The sequence below is a fragment of the Loxodonta africana genome, chromosome 16 (assembly GCF_030014295.1).
Source record: "Loxodonta africana isolate mLoxAfr1 chromosome 16, mLoxAfr1.hap2, whole genome shotgun sequence".
Taxonomy (NCBI): Eukaryota; Metazoa; Chordata; class Mammalia; order Proboscidea; family Elephantidae; genus Loxodonta; species Loxodonta africana.
Window position 1 is genome coordinate 70365891 of NC_087357.1, and position 25517 is coordinate 70391407.

The window sequence follows — 25517 nt, forward strand, 5'->3', positions numbered from 1 at the left end:
ACAGTGGTTCCTATTTCTCTATACCCCAGCACCACTGTTATTTTCCATTTTTATTATTATAGCCATCCCATCCCAGTGGATGTGAAGTGCTATGTCATATTGTGTTTTGGTTTTTTAATTTTATTGTGGTAAGATACACATAACATAAAATCTGCCATTTTGATCATTTTTAGGTGTACAATTCAGTGACATTAATAACATTCACAATGTTGTATAACAATCACCACTATTTCCAGAACATTTTCATCATTCCAAACAGAAACTCTGACCCATTAAGCAATATCTCCTCCTTCCCTCAGCCCCTGGTGACCGTAATTCTTTCTGTCTCTATGAATTTGCCTATTCTAGATACCTGATCCACCCCTCGTCTGTCAGTCTGTCATACTGTCACAGCTTGTGTGTTCCTGTGCTGCTGGAAGCTATGCCACCAGTATTTCAAAAATCAGCAGAGTGACCTATAGTGGACAGATTTCAGAGGAGCTTCCAGACTAAGACAGACCAGGAAGAAGGACCTGGTGGTCTACTGCTGAAAAAACTGGTTAGTGAAAACCTTATGAAGAGCAGTGGAATACTGTCTGATATAATGCCAGAAAATGAATCCCTCAGGTTGGAAGACACTCAAAATATGACCAGGGAAGAGCTACCTCCTCAAAGTAGAGTTGACCACAATTATGTGGATGGACTAACGTTTCAGGACCTTCATTTGCTGATGTGGCATGACTCAAAACAAGAAGCAGCAGCTGCAAACATCTATTAATAATCAGAACATGGAATGTATGAAGCATGAATCTAGGAAAATCAGAAGTTGTCAAAAATGCAATGGAATGCATAAAGGTTACAACCTTGTAAACCCTATGGGACAGTTCTACCCCGTCCTATAAGGTCGCTATGAGCTGGAATCCACTCAACGGCAACAGGTTTGGTTTAGTGAGCTGGACTGGACTGGTACTGGCTCTTGTGAACTGGAATAATCATACGGTCTACTATGCCAGGAATGACAAATTCAAGAGGGATGGCATTGCATCCATCACCAAAAAGAACATTTCAAGATCTATCCCGAAGTACAATGCTGTCAGTGATCGGATAATATCCATATGCCTACAAGGAAGACTGTTAATACGACTATAATTCCAATTCACGTACCAACCACTAACGCCAAAAATGAAGAAACTGAACGTTTTTTACCAACTTCTGCAGTCTCAAATCGATCAAAGATGCAGTCAAGATGCATTGATAATTACTGGTGATTGGAATGGGAAAGATGGAAACAAAGAAAAATCAGTAGTTGGAAAATATGGCCTTGGTGACAGAAACTACGCCAGAGATGGTACGACAGAATTTTACAAGACCAACAATTTCTTCACTGTAAATATCTTTTTTGGAACAACATAAATGGTGACTACACATGTGGACCTCTCCTGATGGAATATGCAGGAATCAAATTGACTACATCTGTGGAAAGAGATGATGGGAAAGCTCAGTATCATCCATCAGAACAAGGCCGGGGACCGAAAGCAGGAAAGGCCATCAATTGCTCATATGGAAGTTCAAGTTGAAGCTGAAAATTAAAACAAGTCCACAAGAACCAAAGTACAACCCTGAGTACGTCCCACCTGATTAGAGACCATCTCAAGAATAGATTTGACACACTGAACACTAACAACAGAAGAGTTGTGGGATGACATCAAGGATATCATACATGAAGAAAGCAAAAGGTCATTAAAAAGAGAGGAAACAAAAACAAAGACCAAAACAGATCTCAGAAGAGACTCTGAAACTTGCTCTTGAATGTAAAGTAGCTAAAGCAAATATAAAAAATGATGACATAAAAGAGCTGTATAGAAGATTTCAAAGAGCAGCTCAAGAAGACACAGTAAAGTACTATAATGAAATGTCCAAAGACTTGGAGTTTGAAAACCAAAAGGGAAGAACACACTCAGCATTTCTCAAGCTGAAAGAACTGAAGAAAAAACTCAAGCCTCGAGTTGCAATACTGAATGATTCTATGGGCAAGATACTGAACGATGCAGGAAGCATCAAGGGAAAATGGAAGGAATACATAGAGTCACTGAACTAAAAATAACTGGTTGACATTCAACCATTTCAGGAGGTAGCATACGATCAGGAACTGATGGTACTGAAGGAAGAAGTCCATGCTGCACTGAAGGCATCGGTGAAAACCAAGGCTACAGGAATTGATGGAATACCAATTGAGATGTTTCAACAAATGGATGCAACACTGAGAAGTGCTCACTCATCCATGCCAAGAAATTTGGAAGACAGCTACTTGGCCAACCGACTGGAAGAGATCCATATTTGGCCCATTCCAAAGAAAGATAATCCAACAGCATGAGGAAATTATCAAACAATATCATTAGTGTCATAGGCAAGTAAAGTTTTGCTGAAGATAATTCAAAAATGGTTGCAGCAGTACATTGACAGGGAACTGCCAGAAAATTAAGCTGGATTCAGAAAAGGACATTGCTGATGTCAGATGAATCTTGGCTGGAAGCAGAGAATACCAGAAAGATGTTTACCTATGTTTTACTGACTACGAAAAGGCATTCAACTGTGTGGATCATACCAAACTATGGTTAACGCTGTAAAGAATGGGAATTCCAGAACATTTAGTTATGCTCACATGGAACCTGTATATAGACCAAAAGGCAGTCATTTGAACAGAACAAGGGATACAATGTGGTTTAAAATCAGGAAAGGTGTGCGTGAGGGTTGTATCCCTTCACCATACTTATTCAATCTGTATGATGAGCAAATAATCTGAGAAGCTGGACTATACGAGAAGAACATAGTGTTGGGACTGGAGAAAAACTCATTAACAACCTTCAATATGCAGATGACATAACCTTGCTTGCTAAACCTGAAGAGGACTTGAAGCACTTAATAATGAAGATCCAAGAATATAGCCTTCAGTATGGATTACACCTCAAAAAAAGAAAACAAAAATCCTCTTAACTGAACCAATGAGCAACACCACCATAAACGGAGAAAATATTGAAGTTGTCAAGGATTTCACTTTACTTGGATCCATAATCAACACCCATGGAAGTAGCAGTCAAGAAATCAAATGGCTGATTACATTAGGCAAATCTGCTGCAAAAGAGCTTTTTAAAGTGTCACTTTAAAGAGAATATCACTTTGAGGACTAAGGTGTACCTGACCCAACCTACGGTATTTTCAATCGTCTCCCAACCCAACAACCCAGTGCCATCAATCGCCTCATATGTGTGGAAAAACTGGACAATGAATAAAGAAGACCAAAGAATTGATGCCTTTGAATTATGGTGTTGGCAAAGAATGCTGAATATACCATGGACTGCCAGAAGAACAAACAAATCTGTCTCGGAACCAGCCAGAATGCTTCCTAGAAGTGAGGATGGTGAGACTTCTTCTCATGTAAATCAGGAGGGACCAGTCCCTGGAGAAGGACATCATGCTTGGTAAGGTAGAGGGTCAGTGAAAAAGAGGAAGACCCTCAAGCAGATGGACTTGACACAGTGGCTGCAACAATGGGCTCAAATATAGCAACAATTGTAAGGATGGTACAGGACTGGGCAGTGCTTTGTTCTGTTGTACACAGGGTTGCTATGAGTTAGAACTGACTAACAATAACAACCTCAAATAAATGGAATCATATAGTATTTTTCCTTTTGCACCTGACTTATTTCACTCCACATAATGTTTCCAAGGTTCATACATGTTGTTTCACGCATCAGAACTCCATTCCTTTTTGTGGCTGAATTACATTCCATTGTATGTGTATAGGGTCTACGCAGTCGCTACTGAGTTGGAATTGACTCAACGGCAATGAGCTTGGGTTTTTTTTGGTATGTATATACCACATTTTGTTTATCCCTTCATCTGTTGTTGATGGACATTGGGTTGTTTTCTACCTTTTTTCTATTGTGAATAACGCTGCAATGAACACTGGCATACAAATATCTGTTTGAGTTCCTGCTTTCAATTCTTTTGGGTATATGCTTAGGAAAAGAATTGCTGGGCAATGTGGTTTAAGTTGTGTGTGTGCTTCAGATGAAGGTTTACAGAGCAAATTAGCTTCTCATTAAACAAATAACAAACATATTGTTTTGAGGCATTGGTTGCCAAACCTCCAACAAGTCAACACTCTCTCCCCTTTTAAAAATTTTTATTGTGCTTTAAGTGAAAGTTTACAAATCAAGTCAGTCTCTCATATAAAAAACTTGTACACACCTTGCTATATACTCCTAGTTGCTCTCCCCCTAATGAGACAGCATACTCCTCCTCTCCACCCTCTGTTTTCATGTCCATTCGGTCAGCTTCTGGCCCCTTCTGCCCTCTCATCTCCCCTCCAGACAGGAGCTGCACACATAGTCTCATGTGTCTACTTGAGCCAAGAAGCTCACTCTTCACCAGTATCATTTTCTATCCCATATTCCAGTCCAATCCCTGTCTAAAGAGTTGGCTTTGGGAATGGTTCCTGTCCTGGGCTAACAAAAGGTCTGGGGACTATGACCTCTGGGGTCCCTCTAGTCCTAGTCAGACCATTAAGTCTGGTCTTTTTATAAGAATTTGAGGTCTGCATCCCACTGCCCTCCTGCTCCATCAGGGGTTCTCTCTTATGTTCCCTGTCAGGGCAATCATCAGTTGTAGCTGGACGCCATCTAGTTCTTCTCATCCAGGCTGACGTAGTCTCTAGTTTATGCGGCCCTGTCTCTTGGGCTCGTAATTACCTTGTCTTTGGTGTTCTTCATTCTCCTTTGTTCCAGGTGGGTTGAGACCAATTGATGCATCTTAGATGGTCGCTTGCCAGCGTTTAAGACCCCAGACACCACTCTCCAAAGTGGGATGCAGAATGTTTTCTTAACAGATTTTATTACGCCAATTGACTTAGATGTCCCCTGAAACCATGGTCCCCAAACCCCTGCCGCTGCTATGCTGGCCTTCAAAGAGTTCAGTTTATTCCGGAAACTTCTTTGCTTTTGATTTAGTCCAGTTGTGTTGACCTCTCCTGCCTGTGTGTTGTCTTTCACTTTACCTAAAATAGTTCTTATCTACTATCTAATTTGTGAAAACCCCCTTCCCTCCCTCCCCACTCTTGTAACAATCAAAGAATATGCTCTTCTCTGTTTAAACTATTTCTCAAGTTCTTATAATAGTGGTCTCATACAATATTCATCCTTTTGCAACTGGCTAATTTCACTCAGCATAATGCCTTCCAGATTCCTCCACGTTATGAAATGTTTCATGGATTCATCACTGTTCTTTATCAATGTGTAGTATTCCATTGTGTGAATATACCATAATTTATTTATCCATTCATCTGTTGATGGGCACCTTGATTGCTTCCACGTTTTTGTTATTGTAAACAGTGCTGCAGTGAACATATATCTGTTCATGTAAAGGCTCTTATTTCTCCAGGATATATTCCAAAGAGTGGGATTGCTGGATCGTAGGGTAGTTCTAATTTCTAGCTTTTTAAGGAAGTGCCAAATCGATTTCCAAAGTGGTTGTACCATTTGACATTCCCACCAGCAGTGTATAAGTGTTCCAGTCTCTCCGCAACCTCTCCAACATTTATTATCTTGTGTTTTTTTGGATTAATGCTAGCCTTGTTGGAGTGAGATCGAATCTCACTGTAGTTTTGATTTGCATTTTTCTAATGGCTAATGATCATGAGCATTTCCTCATGTATCTGTTAGCTACCTGAATGTCTTCTTTAGTGAAGTGCCTGTTCATATCCTTTGCCCATTTTTTAATTGGGTTGTCTTTTTGTAGTTGAGTTTTTGCAGTACCATGTAGATTTTAGAGATCACGTGATGATCGGAAATGTCACAGCTAAAAACTTTTTCCCAGTCTGTAGGGAATCCTTTTAATCTTTTGGTGAAGTCTGGATGAGCATAGGCGTTTGATTTTTAGGAGCTCCCAGTTATCTAGTTTCTCTTGTGCAATGTTAATAATGTTTTGTATACTGTTTATGCCATGTTGTCCCTATTTTTTCACCTGTGATCTTTATCGTTTTAGATTTGGTATTTAGGCCTTTGATCCATTTTGAGTTGGTTTTTGTGTATGGTGTGAGGTATGGGTCTTGTTTCATTTTTTTGCAGATGGATATCCAGTTACGCCAGCACCATGTGTTAAAGAGACTGTCTTTTCCCCATTTAGCTGACTTTGGGCCTTTGTCAAATATCAGTTGCTCGTATATGGATGGATTTATGTCTGGATTTTCAATTCTGTTCCACTGGTCTATGTATCTGTTGTTGTACCAGTACCAGGCTGTTTTGACTACTGTGGTGGTAGAGTAGGTTCTAAAATCAGGTAGAGTGAGGCCTCCCATTTTGTTCATCTTTTTCAGTAATGCTTTTCTTATCTGGGGCCTCTTTCCCTTCCGTATGAAGTTGGTGATTTGTTTCTCCATCTCATTAAAAAATGTCGTTGGAATTTGTATCGGAATTGCATTGTATCTATAGATCGCTTTTGGCAGAATAGACATTTTTACAATGTTGAGTCTTCTTATCCATGACCAAGGTATGTTTTTCCACTTACGTAGATTTCTTCCAGTTTCTTGCAGTAGTGTCTTGCAGTTTTCTTTGTACAGGTCTTTTACGTCTCTGGTAAGATTTATTCCTAAGTATTTTATCTTCTTGGGGGCTACTGTAAATGGTATCGATTTGGTGATTTCCTCTTCGATGTTCTTTTTGTTGGTGCAGAGGAATCCAACTGATTTTTGTATGTTTACCTTGTATCCTGATACTCTGCTGAACTTTCTATTAGTTTCAGTAGTTTTCTGGAGGATTCCTTAGGGTTTTCTGTGTATAAGATCATGTCATCTGCAAATAGAGATACTTTTACTTCTTCCTTACCGATCTGAAAGCCCTTTATTTCTTTATCTAGCTTAATTGCTCGGGCTAGGACCTCCAGCACAATGTTGAATAAGTGTGGTGATAAAGGGCATCCTTGTCTGGTTCCCGATCTCAAGGTCTCCCCACGTCTTAGACACATGTTGAGATTTTCGATTTTTGACCCAGTTTTGGTAATTTGTGTGTTTCAAGGATTTTGTCCATTTCATCTAGATTATTTAGTTGTTTTTTTTTTTGCATATAATATTCATAGTTATTTGTGTCTTCAATTTTTTTCTTAGTTCTTCTAGCTAAAGGTTTATCAATTGTGCTGATCTTTTCGAAGAAGCAACTTTTGATTGCATTGATTCTCTCTATTGTTTTTCTCCCCTCTAGTGCATTGATCACTATTCTAATCTTTATTTTTTTGGCTTCTACTAGCTTTGGATTTAGTTTGCTCTTCTTTTTCTAGTTCTTTAAGGTCTAAAGCTAAGTGGCTGATTTGAGATATTTTTCCTTTTTTAATGTAGCCATTTACAGCTATAAACTTCCCTCTTAATAATGCTTCTGCTGCATCTCGTAAGTTCTGGTGTGTGGACCGCTGTCCCCATGGGCTGGCGGATGGTAGCTGCTAACGTGAAATGCCGAAATTCACCAAAATTTACCAGCCTCTTTCTTCATCAAGCACTCTCCCAGATGCCACCAGTATCTGGGCAGACTCCAGGGTTCTGAAACAGTTGATTCTCACAGCTCTTGCCAGCTCAGCAGTTGTTCAGTGTAGAAGCCTCCTACTCTACCATCTTCTGTGACATCACTCCCATGCAACAGAATATTATTTAGTAATAAAAAGGAATAGGTTCAGATACATTCTAAACATGGATAAAACTCAACAACATTATCCTAGTGAAAGAAGCCAGTTAAAAAAGTCACATATTGTATAACTCCATTTATATGAAATGTTCAGAACAGTCTATTGAAAGTAGACTGGTAGTTGAATAGGGCTGGGGCATGGGGGCTGAGGAGAAATGTGGAGTGGCTGCTAATGGGTACAGGGTTTTTTTTGTGGCGTGATGAAAATGTTCTAAAATTGATTGCTGTGTTGGTGTTGCAGAACTCTGAATATATGAAAAACCACTGAACTATATACTTTAAATGTAAACAAGTAAATTGTATGGTATGCGAATTCTATCTCAATAAAGCCATTATATTAAAAATAGCCATAAGTAGAAAGGGATAACTAGACTCTGAACAGAGAATATTTTCTTATATGAAACTGCAGTGCTACCTGAATATATATTTAGATCAACACAGTTTAGACGATAGAGATTCCTGCAAGATTCACTCATGCTATGTCAAGAGATTAGTCAACAATGGGGCATGGGACAGTGGGGAGAAGTTGAACCAAAAATTAAGGACTAGAAACCAAAACCAAAATGCAATAATGATAGCTATGAAGTATCTAATAAAATATTGTCTATACCTGCACTGTCCAAAACAGTAGCCACTAGCCACATGTGGTTATTTAAATTAACTAAAATGAAAAGTTCACTTTTTCCATTTCACTAGCCACCTTTCCAGTGCTCAATAACCACATGTAGATAGTGGCTACGGAAACCCTGGCGGCGTAGTGGTGAAGTGCTACAGCTGCTAATCAAAGGGTCGGCAGTTTGAATCCGCCAGGCGCTCCTTGGAAACTATGGGGCAGTTCTACTCTGTCCTATAGGGTCACTGTGAGTTGGAATTGACCCGACGGCACTGGGTTTGGTTTTGGTTAGACAGTGGCTACCATATTGGACAGCAAAGATACAGGCTATGTCCATCACCACAGAAAGTTCTATTGGATAGTATTAGATACATCTTTTGAACCAATTAATTTGGTGTGTACTATAAAGATCTGTGAAGCCCTGGTGGCAAACTGGTTAAGCGTTTGGCTGCTAACCAAAAGGTCGGCAGTTCAAATCTACCAGTCACTCCTTGGAAACCACATGGGGCAGTTCTACTCTATCCTATAGGGTCGCTATGAGTTGGAATCAACTCAACAGCTACGGGTCTTGGGTTTTTTTTTGGTTTTACAGAGATCTGTAGCTCTTTGTTTACATAATAATGTTAAAATATACATCACGTCAAGGTATCTTACTGTGTTTTCTAAAATTAAAGCTGATGTCCAAAGCAAATACTCCAAACCCCTTTAAACATTTTCATGATATAGGGTAAATTATAACACATAAATATCTTGAATATTCCAGACTTCTGCAGTACTATTCAAATAAAAGAAATGTACTCTATCAGAACAAGAACAAATCCAGAGCTTTGGATTCTATTAACTACTCAAACAAGAGTCTATTGGTTTTGACCAGGTTCTTTGAAACTTTTTTGATCTCAATGTTCCCAAAGGCAAAATAATAATTTATTTAGAAAAGTTTTAAATAAAATACAATCTAGTATCACAAAACATTAAATACTATAGAACTGATAACTGGATAGCTACATATGTCTCTCGGAGCCCTGGTAGTGCAATGGTTAAGAGCTCGGCTGCTAACCAGAAGGCTGGCAGAATCCACCGGCTGCTCCTTGGAAATCCTGTAGGGCAGTTCTACTAGATGGCAATAGGTTTATACGTCTCTTGGTCTTACAAGGCTCTAACCAAATGGGGCTATCATTAAATGATTTCCAGTTGGGGTCTCTGGTATATCTGAGAGAAATAACAACTTTTGCCTTGACAAAAAAAAGAGCACGTAAATTTTCATAAACTATAAGACTACAAATCATACATGAGCTCAAGTCTTGATGGAGTCCTTTTCCAACCTAGATTTCTAAAACCAAGGTAAGAGTCCTAACAGACTAAATAAAATCTAAATATGGGATTATGGTGCTATATGCTTTAAACAACAGGCCTTGGAAGAAAAACCCACGTGAAGCTTGAACGTGTGGCTTCTAACCAGATGCTGAATTGTGCTAGAGAAGCTCTCGCTTGGGGGTTGGGGATAGGAGGAAAAGAAGAACTCCTTTTGAAAAGCAGATTATCATCCAAAATCAAGGCTGAAAACAAGACATTCTTATATGAAGGCTAAGATTCTAAGAGAAAAAATTATCACTCTAACCCAGGGTTTCTCAACCTCGGTGCTGTTGACATTTTACGCTGAATAACTCCTTGTTGTGGGCGGCGGGCTGATGCACTGTAGAATGTTCGGCAGCATCCCTGGCCTCCACACACTAAATGCCAGCAAGAACTCCCCCTGCCCCGAATCATGACAACCAAAAATGTCACAAATGCATAAATGTGCTTATGGCACACCATGTATTGAGACGTAATTTGTGATAACAAGAACTTAAGAACTAACTACTAGCTAACCTTTTTTTTTTTTTATCTTCCCTCCTTTTAAAAAAGGCACAAATGGGACAGACGGGAAAGGGAAATGGGGAGTAACTGCTTAAGAAGTGCTGAGTTTCTGTTAAGGATGATGAAAAAAACTGCAGGAAAAAAAGGCACCAGTATTGCACGGAACATCCTCTTATTAAAAAATGTTTTGTTGTTTACCTGAAATTCACATTTAACCACACATTCTGTATTTTTATTTGCTAAATTTGGCAACTCTATGTGTGACAGAAGCAAAAGGTCTGGAATACCACATTACCTTGCTAGATATGTCCCTGCCCACTTCCACTGGGCACATCAAAAAAAGAGCTAAAAAACAAAGTATATCCGAGCTTCCTTGACAGCCCATTCTATTTAAACCCCAGGGATACCACAAGGCCTTGCTGTTCACAAACTGTGTTGCAGTCCTATGGAGGACTTACCATTGGGGTCTTTCCTGAACAGCGTATTCATGACTGTAGCGTGGAGTTTCACACTATTCCACTCTTTCACTATTAGTCCGGATGACTGAAAACGTTCCAGCACTCGGTCAGCTAATTCCTGAAGCCTAGAGAAATTAAGGAAAAAATTACAGAAATCTTAACACACCCCTGAACCCCTGATTACTAATTTAACAATATTTATGGAACATCTAAGGATCTTTGGTGGCACAGTGGTTAAGTGCTCAGCTGCTAACCTAATCCAGTTGGAACCCACCAGCTGCTCTGCAGGAGAAAGATGTGACAGTCTGCTTGCATAAAGATTACAGCCCTGGAAACCCTATAGCGGTTCTACTGCATTTTATGCAAATAACACGCGCCTTCTGTGTTTGTTTGCCAATCTTGCCTCTCCCCCGCAAGGTATTTTCATAAGTGCCACTATGCCAATTTTTTTTCACATGTTGCTGTTAAAAAAAAAAATTAGCATAGCACACTTACGAAAATACCTCATGAGAGGAGGGCTCAATTGGCAGACACAGACGGTGTACGTTATTTGTGTAAAACTATGGTCCTCTGTCTTACAGGGTCACTATGAGTCAGAATTAACTCAACGGCAACAGGTCTGGGTTTCGGTACTTGGTGGAGCATCTACGTACTCTGTGCTATCACCATACAAGACCTTGCATTTAAGAGTAAGAAGAAAACGCTGCAGCTCCCACCATCATGGAGCTCACAGTCTTGTCAAGAGGACAGTCACAGAAACAAATAATTGTAATATATCATGGCGAGTGTTATGTGGCACAACAAAAGGAGTGATCAGCTCTACCTGGAGAGGGCCATGTTTTCACAGGAGGTTTGAACTTGGTCTTGAAAGATTATTAAAGGCTTGTGGATAAAACCAGGAAAAGAAGGAAAGAAGGGCCCTCAAAGCAGAAGAAACAACATATGCAAAGATGGCCAGGCATATAAAACCATCCCACCTTTGGAAAACTGCCAATTATTTATTATGGCTGTAATAGAATGGAGATGAGCTGCATTATAAGTAGTGATCTGACTTGAGAAGCCACAGAAAGGTTACTGAAAAGGGAATGGTGTGGTCAGAAGTACATTTCTGAGAGCCGACTCCTGTGGCAGAGTGGAAAGTGCATCAGAAGCGAAGAGGCCAGCAGCACAGAGGTCATCTAGGCAGCTACTGCAACAGTAGGAAAAACAACAAACGTTTATTACGCGTCAGGCACCGTTCTGAGCACTTTATAGCTATTAAATCATTTCATCCTCACAATAAATTACCCTATTTTACCAATGACGTAACTGAGGCACACAGCGGTCATAAAACTTGATCAAGGTCACGTAACTAATAAGTGGTTGAGAAGAATTAGAACCCATACAGTCTGGTTTCAGAGACCATGCGTGTCTTAATGACTGCAGTATAAAGGGGAAAATGATGAAGACCTGCACTACAGCAGGGACAGTGAGAACTGAGACAAGGGGATGGATTCCGAAGAGCTAGGTGAGAGAGAAGCTGATAGGTCCTGGTGTTTATTCAGATGCGGCAGTGTTAGCGGAGAGGAAGCTGAGAATGACTCTCAAGCGTCTACCCTAAACGACCAGGTGGTCACTGACCAAGGTGAGGAGTTATGGAGAAGCAACTGCTATTGCTAAGTTGTGCTGTGTTGTTGTAGGAAGGTTAATACTGTGTATGATTTTGCATGTGTGGCAGGATGTCAGGAAGGACATGTCCGGGGAGAGATGGAAATATGAGTCTGGAACTCAAGAGAAAAATCTGGGGAGTAGATACAGATCCTGGAGTCCTCAGTGCAAAAACAGTGGTTAAAATCATGGGATAGAGGCAGTCATCTGGATGAATTCAGACTAAGCCAAGATGAACGCTAAGAACAGAGCCCTACGGGATACTTCTATTTAAGGGGCAGAGAAGGAACCAGCAACGACAATTGATAAGGACGAGGGAAGAAGAAAAGAGAGACCAGGAAAGTGTGGTATCAGAGAGGCTGAAAGGAGAGTTACAAGGTTGGGGGGCGAGTGATAATCAGTACAATACTACAGAAAAGCAAAGTAAGAAAGGGAGCAAAAACTGCCTATTTATTTCTGACAAACAGAATGTTGAATTGAGGAAAGGCTGTATTTTTCAATGAGAACAAGAATTAAAAGTGCTTACTGACAATAAATTATCCAAGAGAGGAGAAAGATGAAATTTTAGGCAATAGAGGAAATTAATAGAGGACAACCTCAAAGGAGACAGGAAGGGTTGATGTCCTCATAAAAACCCAAAACCCACTGCCGTCAAGTTGATTCCAATGCATAACAACTTTACAGGACAGAGCAGAACTGCCCCATAGAGTTTTCAAGGCTGTAATTTTTACGGAAGCAGCCTGCCACATCTTTCTCCCATGGGGCAGCTGGGGGATTGGAACTGCCAACCTTTTGATTAGCAACCGAGCGCTTAACCACTGTGCCACCTCAGTTCCTGATGTCACACCAAAAAAAAACCCATTGCCATTGAGTCGACTCAGACTCATAGCAACCCTACGGGACAGAGTACAGCTGCCCCCCAGAGTTTCCAAAGAGTGGCTGATGGAGTCAAACTGCCTTCCTTTTGGTTAGCAGCCGGGCTTTTAACCACTACACCACCAGGCCTCCTAATGTTCTTGTAGGTGGTGGAAATACAACAAAACCTGTGCAAGCAGGAACTTGATGGGACTGTCTTGTTTTTCCGGGTCTTGCAAGTTTTCTGCCTTTGACAGAGTGCAATCTTACCACTTTTCTGTTGCTCCCTATTAGTGGAAAATATTTGCGTTTTCCTTCTTTGACAGGTTTCTGTCTTACACACATTTTGGCTTTCACAGGTCTTACTGTATAGAGGTAAACAAAACAAATGACTGCCCTTTAATGATAAACTAATTTGCTCTGTAAACCTTCTTCTAAAGTACAATTAAAAAAAAAAATCCCTGTCCTTAAGCAGCTCACATTCTAGTAGGAGACAGATAGTAAGGAACTACACATACACTCTGTCAAGTGGTGGTAAGCACCATAAAGAAAAGGGAATAGAAAGGAGGGAGCAGACTGTGATTGGGGAATGAGTGTGCTATTTTATCCATTTACTTATTTTTCAACTTTCGTATTTTTTTTATTGCGCTTTAAGTGAAAGTTTACAGTTCAAGTTAGTTTCTCATACAAAAAATTTATACACATATTGTTATATGACCCTAGTTGCTCTCCCTATAATGTGACAACACACTCCTCCTTTCCACCTCGGATTTCCTGTGTCCATTCAACCAGCTCCTTCCTGTCCCTTTCTGCCTTCTTATCTCACCTCCAGACAGGAGCTGCCCATTTAGTCTCATGTATCTACTTGAGCTAAGAAGTACTCTCTTCACAAGTATCATTTTATGTCTTACGTCTTACAGTCCAGTCTAATCTTTGTCTGAAGAGTTGGCTTTGGGAATGGTTTCATTTCTGGGCTAACAGAGTCCGGGGGCCGTGTCTTCCGGGGCCTCTCCAGTTTCAGTCAGACCATTACATCTGGTCTTTTTACTAGACTTTGAGTTCCACACCTCACTCTTCTCTTGTCGAGGACTCTCTGTTGTGTTCCCTGTCAGGGCAGTTGGTGGTGGTAGCTGGGCACCATCTAGTTCTTCTGATCTCAGGCTGATGGAGTCTCTGGTTTATGTGGCCCTTTCTGTCTCTTGGGCTAATATCTTCCTTGTGTCTTTGGTGTTCTTCATTCTCCTTTGCTCCAGGTGGGTTGGGATCAATTAATGTATCTCAGGTGGCCACTTGCTAGCTTTTAAGACCCCAGATCCCTGAGTGTGCTATTTTAGATAGAGTGACCAGGGAAGGTCTCTCTAATAAAGGAGGTGACATTTGAGCAGAGACCTGAGGGAACAGCATACCAGAGAAAGGGAACAATAACTATAGACATATGAGGCAGGCATAGGTGAGATATGAGTGAGGAATAGTGGGGAAGCCTGTGTGTGGAGTGAAACTGGGGAGAGGGGTGATGATACCGGAGAGGTAAGGAGGACCACATAGGGCCCTCAGTCTCTTGCAAAGCTTTTGCTCTAAGTGAGCTTTTAGAGGACGTTTGGCAGAGAAATGACAATCTGATTGACATTAAAAAAAAAAAACAACTGTGGCTACCATGTAGAGGGCAGACTGTGACGGACGCAAGGATGGAAGCAGGAAGCCAGTTAGGAGACTATGGAGGTGGTAGCAGTGGAGGTGGTGAGAAGCGGTAGATTTTCTGATACAACGGGGTCAGAAGTTGAAGGAATATAAAAGAATTTTGTTCTGAGCAACTAACAACTGAATGTCAAAGAACACAACGCATTTAAGGATTTGTGAGAAATTTCAGAGAGAGAGAAGGACAGCGACAAGATGGAAAGGTAGGCTGAAACCATGTTTTGAGGGCCCCGTGTGGGCCAGGAAGGGTTGGAATCTTATTTGGTCAACATAGAAAGCCTGCGAGGGTTTTTAAGAAGTAACATGCACAGGAAAAATAGAGGCATGGAAACCAGTTAAGAGAGACGTTGTATCATTTCCTTCTTCCTTACAGAATTATCTTTTTTTCCTGAATACAAAAAAATGTTCATCGTAGAAGTTATGGAAAATGCAGCAAAGCATAAACAGGAAAATATAGCCTCACCATCCACAGATACACACTGTTAACTTTTTGACATGTATTCTTTCAACCTTTTTCTATGCATATACATCAATTTTAAAAAGACTAGAACATACTTTTCTATCATCTCCTTATGTCACTTAATATACACCGATTACTTTTCCATGTCATTAACTTTTTTTCTAAAACATCATTTTAAATAGCTTTTAGAGTAGTTTAAACCAGCAATGAGAAAGGCTAACCAACAAAATATTGGTAAGGGAGAAAGAGGACTGATTCCTGAAAACGGGCATGTCCCTAAATTCCGAAGGGGAAGATAAAATACTCTCATGCTGCCGGTAACTCTAAACCAGTTAATTACACACATGGATTTCCAGACAAAGGCCTACATTACAGGGGGTCTAAAAGTTTCTGTTACCACCACAAAACTGTAGAGATTCTGAAATGTTTCTAACTAGTACAACACCGCGTTTAAGTCTGAACATGAAGATGACACTGCAAAATCCACCTCAATCACAAATCACAGCAGAACGATGCCTCACTGTTCTCTTTATTAAAAAGAAAAGTGGGCAGGAGTACAGCTATGTAGGAACAGGGAGCAGGAAATGCTAGAAGAGGAAAATTAAACGGATTAAATTCAAGAAAACCAGCTTTGTCCTTCTAGAAAACTAGAGTTTCTGCCCAATATATTGATTTAGAACTTTAAAGAGATTAAAGTCCTTTAAAAAGTTCTCTTGTAGCTTTCTCAGTTTACACAGGAGGATATGAAGCACCGACAGGCAAGGAGCAACATGAGGGAAATTTCAGCCACAAGAAAAGATATTAACAAAGACACAAAGGACCGTCAACAAGTAGTGAAGCTGGCTGGAACCTGGAGCAGGTATAAGAAAATGGAAGATAAAACTGAAATACTGAGTTGGTGTCATACTGGAAGGTCCTGAATGTTAGACTGAGGAATATGAATGTGAGACCAGCTTGAGACCAGAAGCCAAGTCCCCTGGGCACCCGGGTCTGCTGTTACCAATTCACTATACCCTCCGTGAAGGCTAGGTCTTCACCTCATTCACTGTACCAGTGTACCCCATATACACCTGCTGCATGCATGAATAAATTCACAGGGATAGCTATTTTGGAGTTTAAGAGAACTTAAGGGTACTTGGGCATAATCACTAAAATCTGCAGGTCAATGTCATGGATACTATATTTGACAACACATCACCATATTTCTGTTCCTTCAATTCTCACTTCATTGACCCCTTCCTGTTTGACTATGAATGAGTCACAAAGTTTCTCTATGCCTTTGCTTCCTCATAAGTGAAGTAAAAGTAATTCAGGGCTGCTGTGAAAAAAAATAGTAAATTATTCCCAAGCAGCTTGATCATTTAGGCAGTTGCATTAGGTTTGAAAACAGAAGCCAGTTCTTAATTTGTGAATCTAAACTCTCATTTTAAAGGCCTCTAAGTACTACAGAGCTCTGGCACTCCCGAGCGATCTCCAGACATGGAGTTGAGCTGCACAATGATTACTGAGTCACCAGAAAGTGCACAGTCCGGGCTTCTGTTTATTTTTTCAATTTAATACAGTTGTATTCAATTAATACTTCTGTGTACACAGGCATTATGCTAGTCGCTATAAGAATAAAAAATTAAACAAGCTGGACTTGTTCTTAAACAGCTTATAATCTGTTAAGATAACAAAATTTTTGTTTTTATTTTTATATGAGACTATACATAGACTTTGGTCATGACATAAGCAATACAAGGCGCTTTGAGTAATTTAAAAGTGGAAGAGATTACAGCTGCGTTGGGACCAGAATAGGATACGAGGAAGATGGGCTTAGAACAGGAGCTATCTGTGCTGAAATCATCTTTGTATATCAGCTGAATGAATAAATGTCTTAATAAACATTCAGTGAACATCTACTATGAGCCATATGTTGTAAAAGGCCCTGGGTGAACGAGGCTAAAAAAGACATACGCCCGTTCTTGATAATCTTACAGTCTACTGGAGAAAAAAAGGAAGGACAGGAAGAAGGAAAGACAGACAGCATTTGGGCACAAACAGGCAAGGAGCAACATGAGGGAAATTTCAGCCACAAGAAAAGATATTAACAAAGACACAAAGGACCGTCAACAAGTAGTGAAGCTGGCTGGAACCTGGAGCAGGTATAAGAAAATGGAAGATAAAACTGAAATACTGAGTTGGTGTCATACTGGAAGGTCCTGAATGTTAGACTGAGGAATATGAATGTGAAATGATGCGAGATTTTTGAACAAAGAAGTCTTATGGTACAATGGCTGTGGCTCAGAAGGACTGATCCAGCAGTATCTCACAGGATCTGTACACACTGAGGAAACCCTGGTGGGGTAGTGGTTAAAAGCTACAGCTGCTAACCAAAAGGTCAGCAGTTCAAATCCCCCAGGTGCTCCTCGGAACCATGCGGGGCAGTTCTTGACAGCAACGGGTTTTTTTTTTTTTTTTTTTAATACACACTGCCATAAAAGTAATGGCCAAGCTGTATTTCACAAAAGGAACAAACTGCAGAACAGAATGCATAATGTGGTCCCATTTGTGTAAAATAATATGCATACAAAATGACTCTTCACAGTGTTTGCTCTGGAGAGGAAAACTGGGAGTCAGAACAGGGCGCAAGAGAGTCACTTAATTTTCACTTTAGCCATTTTTAAGGCTTGATTTTTATAAAACAACATAAAAAGAAGCTTGGCTATGAAAGGGAGATGGGAAACTATTCGTAATGATGTTGGCTGCATAACTGTGAAATTCAATTCTGATATATACCTACATACCCATAAACTCGTTGCCATCGAGTCTATTTCAACTCATACTGATCCTATAGGACAGAGTAGAACTGCCCCATAAGGTTTCCAAGAAATGCCTGGTGGATTTAAACTGCCAACCTTTTGGTTAGCAGCCAGGGTCTCAACCACTTTGCCACCAGGGCTCCATACATACATATACATATATATGCAAACACACAAATCTATCCACCTCTCATCTTCTTTTCATCAAACTTTGTAGAAGAGTATATATCCACTTTTTTTAAAAATAATTTTTATTGTGCTTTAAGTCAAAGTTTACAAATCAAGTCAGTCTGTCACATATAAGCTTATATACACCTTACTCCATACTCCCACTTACTCTCCCCCTAATGAGTCAGCCCACGCCCCCCTTTCAGTCTCTCCTTTCGTGACAATTTTGCCAGTTTCTAACCCTCTCTACCCTCCTATCTCCCCTCCAGACAGGAGATGCCAACACAGTCTCAAGTGTCCACCTGATACAAGTAGCTCACTCTTCATCAGCATCTCTCTCCAACCCATTGTCCAGTTCCTTCCATGTCTGATGAGTTGTCTTCGGGAATGGTTCCTGTCCTGGGCCAACAGAAGGTTTGGGGACCACGACCACTGGGATTCTTCTAGTCTTAGTCAGACCATTAAGTCTGGTCTTTTTATGAGAATTTGGGGTCTGCATCCCACTGTTCTCCTGCTCCCTCGGGAGTTCTCTGCTGTGCTCCCTGTCAGGGCAGTCATCGGTTGTGGCCGGGCACCATCTAGTTCTTCTGGTCTCGGGATGATGTAAGTCTCTGGTTCATGTGGCCCTTTCTGTCTCTTGGGCTCATAGTTATCGTGTGACCTTGGTGTTCTTCATTCTCCTTTGATCCAGGTGGGTTGAGACCAATTGATGCATCTTAGATGGCCGCTTGTTAGCATTTAAGACTATATCCACTTATTCTTAATCCCTTTTTCTGGTCTGTCATGAGCACAGGCTTGTCAGTCAACCAGAGCTGGTCAAACCATTCTACCACTCACAGTCACATGCTAATTACCATTGCCCGTGATGACCTGACCAAGTATACCTGAACAAACGCAACACTTGCCTCTTATACCAACACTATAAAAAAAACAAAACCAAAAACAATAAGCTGAAAGCAAAAATACTTGGTATCAAGACAAACTGCTGATAAGTTTATATATCCAGACTGACTGGCTTATTGCTCTCCTGTTCTCTCTTCACATGTTTTGGGGGGAAAAAAAGTAAATATATATTTACAAAGTGTTTCGTAATCTGCTTTTAACACATAATACTCTTTGTGAACATTTTCCACTTTATTAAATACTCTTCCAAGACGTAATTTTTAGTCACTCCACAGCATTCTCTACTTCTATAGATGTTTATTTCCCATCAATTTCATTTTGATGACTATTTAGACTACTTCCAATGCTTACTGTTATACACAATACTCCAATAGATACCTTTACATATAAGTATTTGTCCACATTTCCAGTTAATTCCATTAGATAAATTCCTAGAGGGAGAATTACGGAATTAAAATGAAATTCTTGGCACAAAATGTCACCCTGCTCTCTGGGAAGCTTGTATTAATTTATATTTTACCAGCAGTGGCCTTTTCATGTCATCATATTGAACACCTACTTAGTGTTGTTCTACTTTTAAAATCTGTCTTCTTTCTTTCAACAGATTTTAAACTCCTTAAGGTTAGGGCCATTTTACCCATTTTTGTATCTCTTATGGTGTCTAATACAGGGCCTGGTACTTTGTAAGTACTTAGTTATTCTGGGGTATTTATCTTTTTTTTTTTAAATACATTTTATTTTTTAGAGCATTTTCAGGCTAACAGCAAAATTACACAGAAAATACAGTTCCCATATATACCTTCTCCCCACTGCATACCATTTCTCCTATTATTCATATCTTCCATTCATGGGCACATTTGTTACAACTGGTGAACCAATATCAATATGTTATTATTAACTAACGTACACAGCATGTGTTCAGGGTTCACTTTTTGTGTTGTACAGTTCTTTGGGTTTTGACAAATGCATAATGTCATGTATCAATTTTAATTCAGTCTTTTAACTCTGACATTCGTAAAAGATATTGGGAAAAAAGTTTCCTTTTAAGTATTGGCATTATATCTTGATTCCTTACGTAATCTCCTTCTCCAATTACAGTTCACAATAGGCCGGGTGAGCAGTTGCTTATTTTGATATCTTTGCCTGTACTGCTGGATAAGATAGTAACAGGCTTTCCTTTGGTCTCTGCCTTCTGTTGGTTTATAGTTTGGATATTTATCTTTTGTCCAGCCACTTGTTAGCACTTTTACTGACCTCTTATCAATTTTAAAGTTTTTAGCAAACTGTTATGTTATCTGCAAATAATGACAATTATATCTCCTTTCAAACATGTTTTCTTTCTGATTGCAATGAGAATAAACCAGTATGTTATCATCCAATATGACTGTTGATTATTGCTTTAAACAGATATTTATCTTATTAGGACACATCTATTTCTAGTTTTCAATTTAAAAAATGGGTTGAATTTTGTCAAAAGCCTTTTACACATCTATCTTAGTTATCTAGTGGTGCTATAACAGAAATACCACAAGTGGATGGCTTCAGCAAAGAGAAATTTACTCTCTCACAGTCTAGTAGGTTACAAGTCCAAATTCAGGTCATCGGCTCCAGGGGAAGGATTTCTCTTCTTGGCTCTGGAGGAAGGTCCTTGTCATCAATCTTCTCCTGGTTGAGGAGCTTCTCAGCACAGGGACCCCAGGTCCAAAGGAAGTGCTTTGTTCCTGCTCTTTATTCTCGGTAGTATCAGGTCCCCAAGTCTCTGCTTGCTTCCTTTTCCTTTTATCTCTTGTAAGGTAAAAGGTAGTACAGGCCACACCCCCAGGGAAACTTCCTTTACATTGGATCAGGGATGTGACCTTAGTAAGGGTATTAGAATCCCACCCTAATCCTCTTTAACATAAAATTGCAATCACAAATTGGAGGACAAGCACACAACACTGGGAATCATGGCCCAACCAAATTGATACACACATTTTTGGGAGGACATAATTCAATCCATGACAACATCTCTTTAGATATTTATTTTTAATTTGACCTATTTGGGAGTATATTATTAGATTTCCTGGTTTTTACTCATCTTTGCATTCCTGAGATAAATCAGCTTAATCACGATGGATCATATTCACCTACTCCTATCTTCCACTTTCAAAAAACTGCCTAATCAAAAAGATGTTACTATTCTTGCCTCCATGTATTGATTCCCATTGCTGCTGCCCTAGTTCAGGCCTTTTTTGCTTCTTACCTGAACCACTACAATGGCTTTTAAATACTTTCCCCTCCTGTTCCTGGCTCTTCACTTCAGTTACATACTTAATATATAATTGCATTTAATCTATATAGATCCCTTTGAGTAGAATCACTTGCTCATGAAGCTGAGCCTTTGTATCCTTGAATGCAGGTAGTCTCTCAATTTATAATCTTCTGAAAAAGGTCTTGCACATAAAAAAAAACTTTGCTATATTTATTCCTAAGAACCTTATAGTTTTTGTTGCTACTGTAAATGGATGGCATCTTTTTAAAAGTGATGTTCTGTTTATTGCTGGTATATAGAAAACGGACTAGGAAGAAGGACCTGGCAGCCTACTTCTGAAAAGAATTAGCCAGTGAAAACCCTACGAACAACAGCAGAACATTGTCTGATATAGTGCTTGAAGGTATGCCCCCCAGGTTGGAAGGCATTCAAAACACAAATGTGGAAGAGCTGCCTCCTCAAAGTAGAGTCGATTTTAATGACATGGATGGAGGAAAGCTTTTAGGACCTTCGTTTGCTGGTGTGGCACAACTCAAAATGAGAAGAAACAGCTGCAAATATCCATTAATAGTCGGAACCTAGAATGTATGAAGTATGAATCTAGGAAAATTGGAAATCATCAAAAATTAAATGGAATGCATAAACATCGATATCCTAGGCATTAGTGAGCTGAAATGGACTGGTATTGGCCATTCTGAATCAGACAATCATATAGTCTACCATGCTGGGAATGAGAACTTGAAGAGTAATGCTGTTGCATTCATCGTCAAAAAGAACATTTCAAGATATATCCTGAAGTACAATGCTGTTAGTGATAGGATAATTTCCTTATGCCTACAAGGAAGACCAGTTAATACCACTATTATTTAAATTTACGCACCAACCACTAAGGCCAAAGATGAAAAAACAGAAGATTTTTATCAGCTTCTGCAGTATGATATTGATCGAACATGCAATCAGGATGCACTGATAATTACTGGTGATTGGAATGTGTAATTGGAAACAAAGGATCATTAGTGGAAAATATGGCCTTGGTGATAGAAACAACACCGGCGATCGAATGATAGAATTTTGCAAGATCAATGACTTCTTCACTGCAAACACCTTTTTTCACCAACATAAATGGTGACTACACACATGGACCTGGCCAGATGGAACACAAAGGAATCAAATTGACTACATCTGTGGAAAGAGATGATGGAAAAGCTCAACATCATCAGTCAGAACAAGGCCAGGGGGCTGGCTGGAACAGACCATCAGTTGCTCATGTGCAAGTTCAAGTTGAAGCTGAAGAAAATCAGAGCAAGTCCACAAGAGTCAAAGTATGACCTGGAGTATATCCCACCTGAACTTAGAGACCATCTCAAGAACAGATTTGATGCATTGAACACTAATGACTGAAGACCAAAGGAGTTGTGGAATGACATCAAGGACATCATACGTGAAGAAAGCAACAGGTCATTGAAAAGATGGGAAAGAAAAAAAAGACCAAGATGGATGTCAGAGGAGACTCTGAAACTTGCTCTCAAAAGTCAAGCAGCTAAAGCAAAAGAAAGAAATGATGAAGTAAAAGAAATGAACAGAAGGTTTCAAAGAGCAGCTTGAGAAGAAAAAGGAAGTATTATAATGACACGTGCAAAGATCTGGAGATGGAAAACCGAAAGGGAAGAACACATTTGGCGTTTCTCAAGCTGAGAGAACTGAAAAAAAATTCAAGCTTTGAGTTGCAATAGTGAAGGATCGTATGGGGAAAATATTAAACAATGCAGGAAGCATCAAAAGAAGATGGAAGGAATACACAGAGTCATTATACCAAAAAGAATTAGCCAACGTTCAACCATTTCAAGAGGTGGCATATGATCAGGAACCGATGGTACTGAAGGAAGAAGTCCAAGCTGCACTGGAGGCATTAGCAAAAAATAAGGCTCCAAGAATTGATGGAATATCAATTGAGATGTTTCAACAAACGAATACAGCACTGGAACTGCTCAGCCGACTTTGCCAAAAAATTTAGAAAACGGTTACCTGGCCAACCAACTGGAAGAGATCTATATTTATGCCTATTCCCAAGAAAGGTGATGCAACCAAATGCGTAAATTATCGAACAGTATCATTAATATCACACACAAGCAAAATTTTGCTGAAGATCATTCAAAAACGGCTGCAGCAGTATATCGACAGGGAACTGCCAGAAATTCAGGCCAGATTCAGAAGAGGACGTGGAATCAGGGATTATCATTGCTAATGTCAGATGGACCCCGGCTGAAAGCAGAGAATACCAGAAGGATGTTTACCTGTGTTTTATTGACTATGCAAAGGCATTCAACTGTGTGGATCATAACAAACTATGGATAACATTTTGAAGAACAGGAATTCCAGAACACTTAATTGTGCTCATGAGGAACCTGTACATAGAACAAGAGGCAGTTGTTCAGACAGAACAAGGAGATACTACGTGGTTTGAAGTCAGGAAAGGTGTGCATCAGGGTCATATCCTTTCACCATACCTATTCGATCTGTATGCTGAGCAAATAATCCGAGAAACTGGGCTATATGAAGAACGGGCATCAGGATTGGAGGAAGACTCATTAACAACCTGCGTTATGCAGATGACACAACCTTGCTTGCTGAAAGTGAAGAGGACTTGAAACGCTTATTGATGAAGATCAAAGACTACAGCCTTCAGTATGGATTACACCTCAACATAAAGAAAACAAAAATCCTCACAACTGGACCAATAAGCCACATCTTGATAAACGTAGAAAAGATCAAAGTTGTCAAGAATTTCATTTTACTTGGATCCACAATCAACACCCATGGAAGCAGCAACCAAGAAATCAAAAGGCGCATTGCACTGGGTGAATCTGCTGCGAAGAACCCTTTAAAGCGTTGAAGAGCAAAGATGTCACCCTGAAAACTAAGGTGTGCCTGATCCAAGCCATGGTATTTTCAATCGCATCATATACATGTGAAAGGTGGACAATGAATAAGGAAGACCGAAGAACAAGTGACACCTTTGAACTGTGGTGTTGGCGAAGAATATTGAATATACCACGGACTGCCAAAAGAACGAACAAATCGGTCTTGGAAGAAGTACAACCGGAATGCTCCTTAGAAGCAAGGATGCTGAGACTGAGTCTTACATACTTTGGATGTGTTGTCAGGAGGGATCAGTCCCTGGAGAAGGACATCGTGCTTGGTAAAGTAGAGGGTCAGCGGAAAAGAAGACGATCCTCAAGGAGATGGACTGCCAAAGTGGTTGCAACAGTGGGCTCAAGCATAACAACGACTGTAAGGATGGTGTAGGATCGAGGAGTGTTTCGTTCTGTGGTACATAGGGTCGCTATGAGTCAGAACTGACTCAATGGCACCTAATGACAACAGAAAAGCAACTGATTTTAGTATACTGACTTTATAGCCAATCACCTTAAACTTATCATTTCTAATAACTTAATCTACAGAGTCTTTAGGGTTCTCTACATAATCATATCATCTGTGAATAATGACAGTTCTGTTTTCTCCTTTGTAGTTCTTGTGCCTTTAATTTCTTATTCTTCTTGCCTTACTGCACTGGCTAAGTCCTTGAATAAAAGTGTTGATAGTAGGTGTTTGTGTCCTGTCACTGATTTTAAAGGGAATATTTCCAACTTTTCCACATAGAAAGTGGTATTTTTCTGAAGACATTTGTGAATATATCTTTCATCAGAATGAAGAAATGCCCCCATCCCTTGTCTGCTCAGAGCTGTTTTTTTAATTATGAGTACATGTTAAGTTTTATAAAATTCTTTTCTGCATACATTGAGATATTACATGCCTTTCTGCTTCAATCTTTAATGTGGTTAATTTATAGATTTTCTAATGTGAAATGACCCAAGATGATATAAACCCAAACTGATCATGGGTGTTTTCTTTTTTATATACTACTGTATTCAGTTGGTCAATATTTTGTTTAGGATTTTTATGTCTGTTTATAAGTGAGGTTGACCTATAATTTTCCTGTCTTATACTATATTTAATTTAGGTATCAAGGTTATAATAGACTCAAGAATAAGCTGAAAAGAGGCTGGAATTTTTCTATGCCCTGGAAGATTTTGTATGAGATT

The 25517-nt window shown here is 39.7% G+C and overlaps 1 protein-coding gene across 15 annotated transcripts in view; it reads right to left on the reverse strand.

The window, feature by feature from the left end:
* Positions 1-25517, reverse strand: part of ASCC1 (activating signal cointegrator 1 complex subunit 1) — a 151115-nt gene that overhangs the window by 34120 nt on the left and 91478 nt on the right. For 13 of the 15 annotated variants that reach the window (XM_023547051.2, XM_023547052.2, XM_023547049.2 and 10 more), the window contains one exon: positions 10635-10759. In XM_023547051.2, the coding sequence (XP_023402819.1) occupies positions 10635-10759 (125 nt within the window). Of the gene's footprint in view, positions 1-10634; positions 10760-24561; positions 24786-25517 lie in introns of those variants that run through there. The other 2 variants (XR_010318123.1, XM_023547058.2) reach the window with 2 other exon arrangements.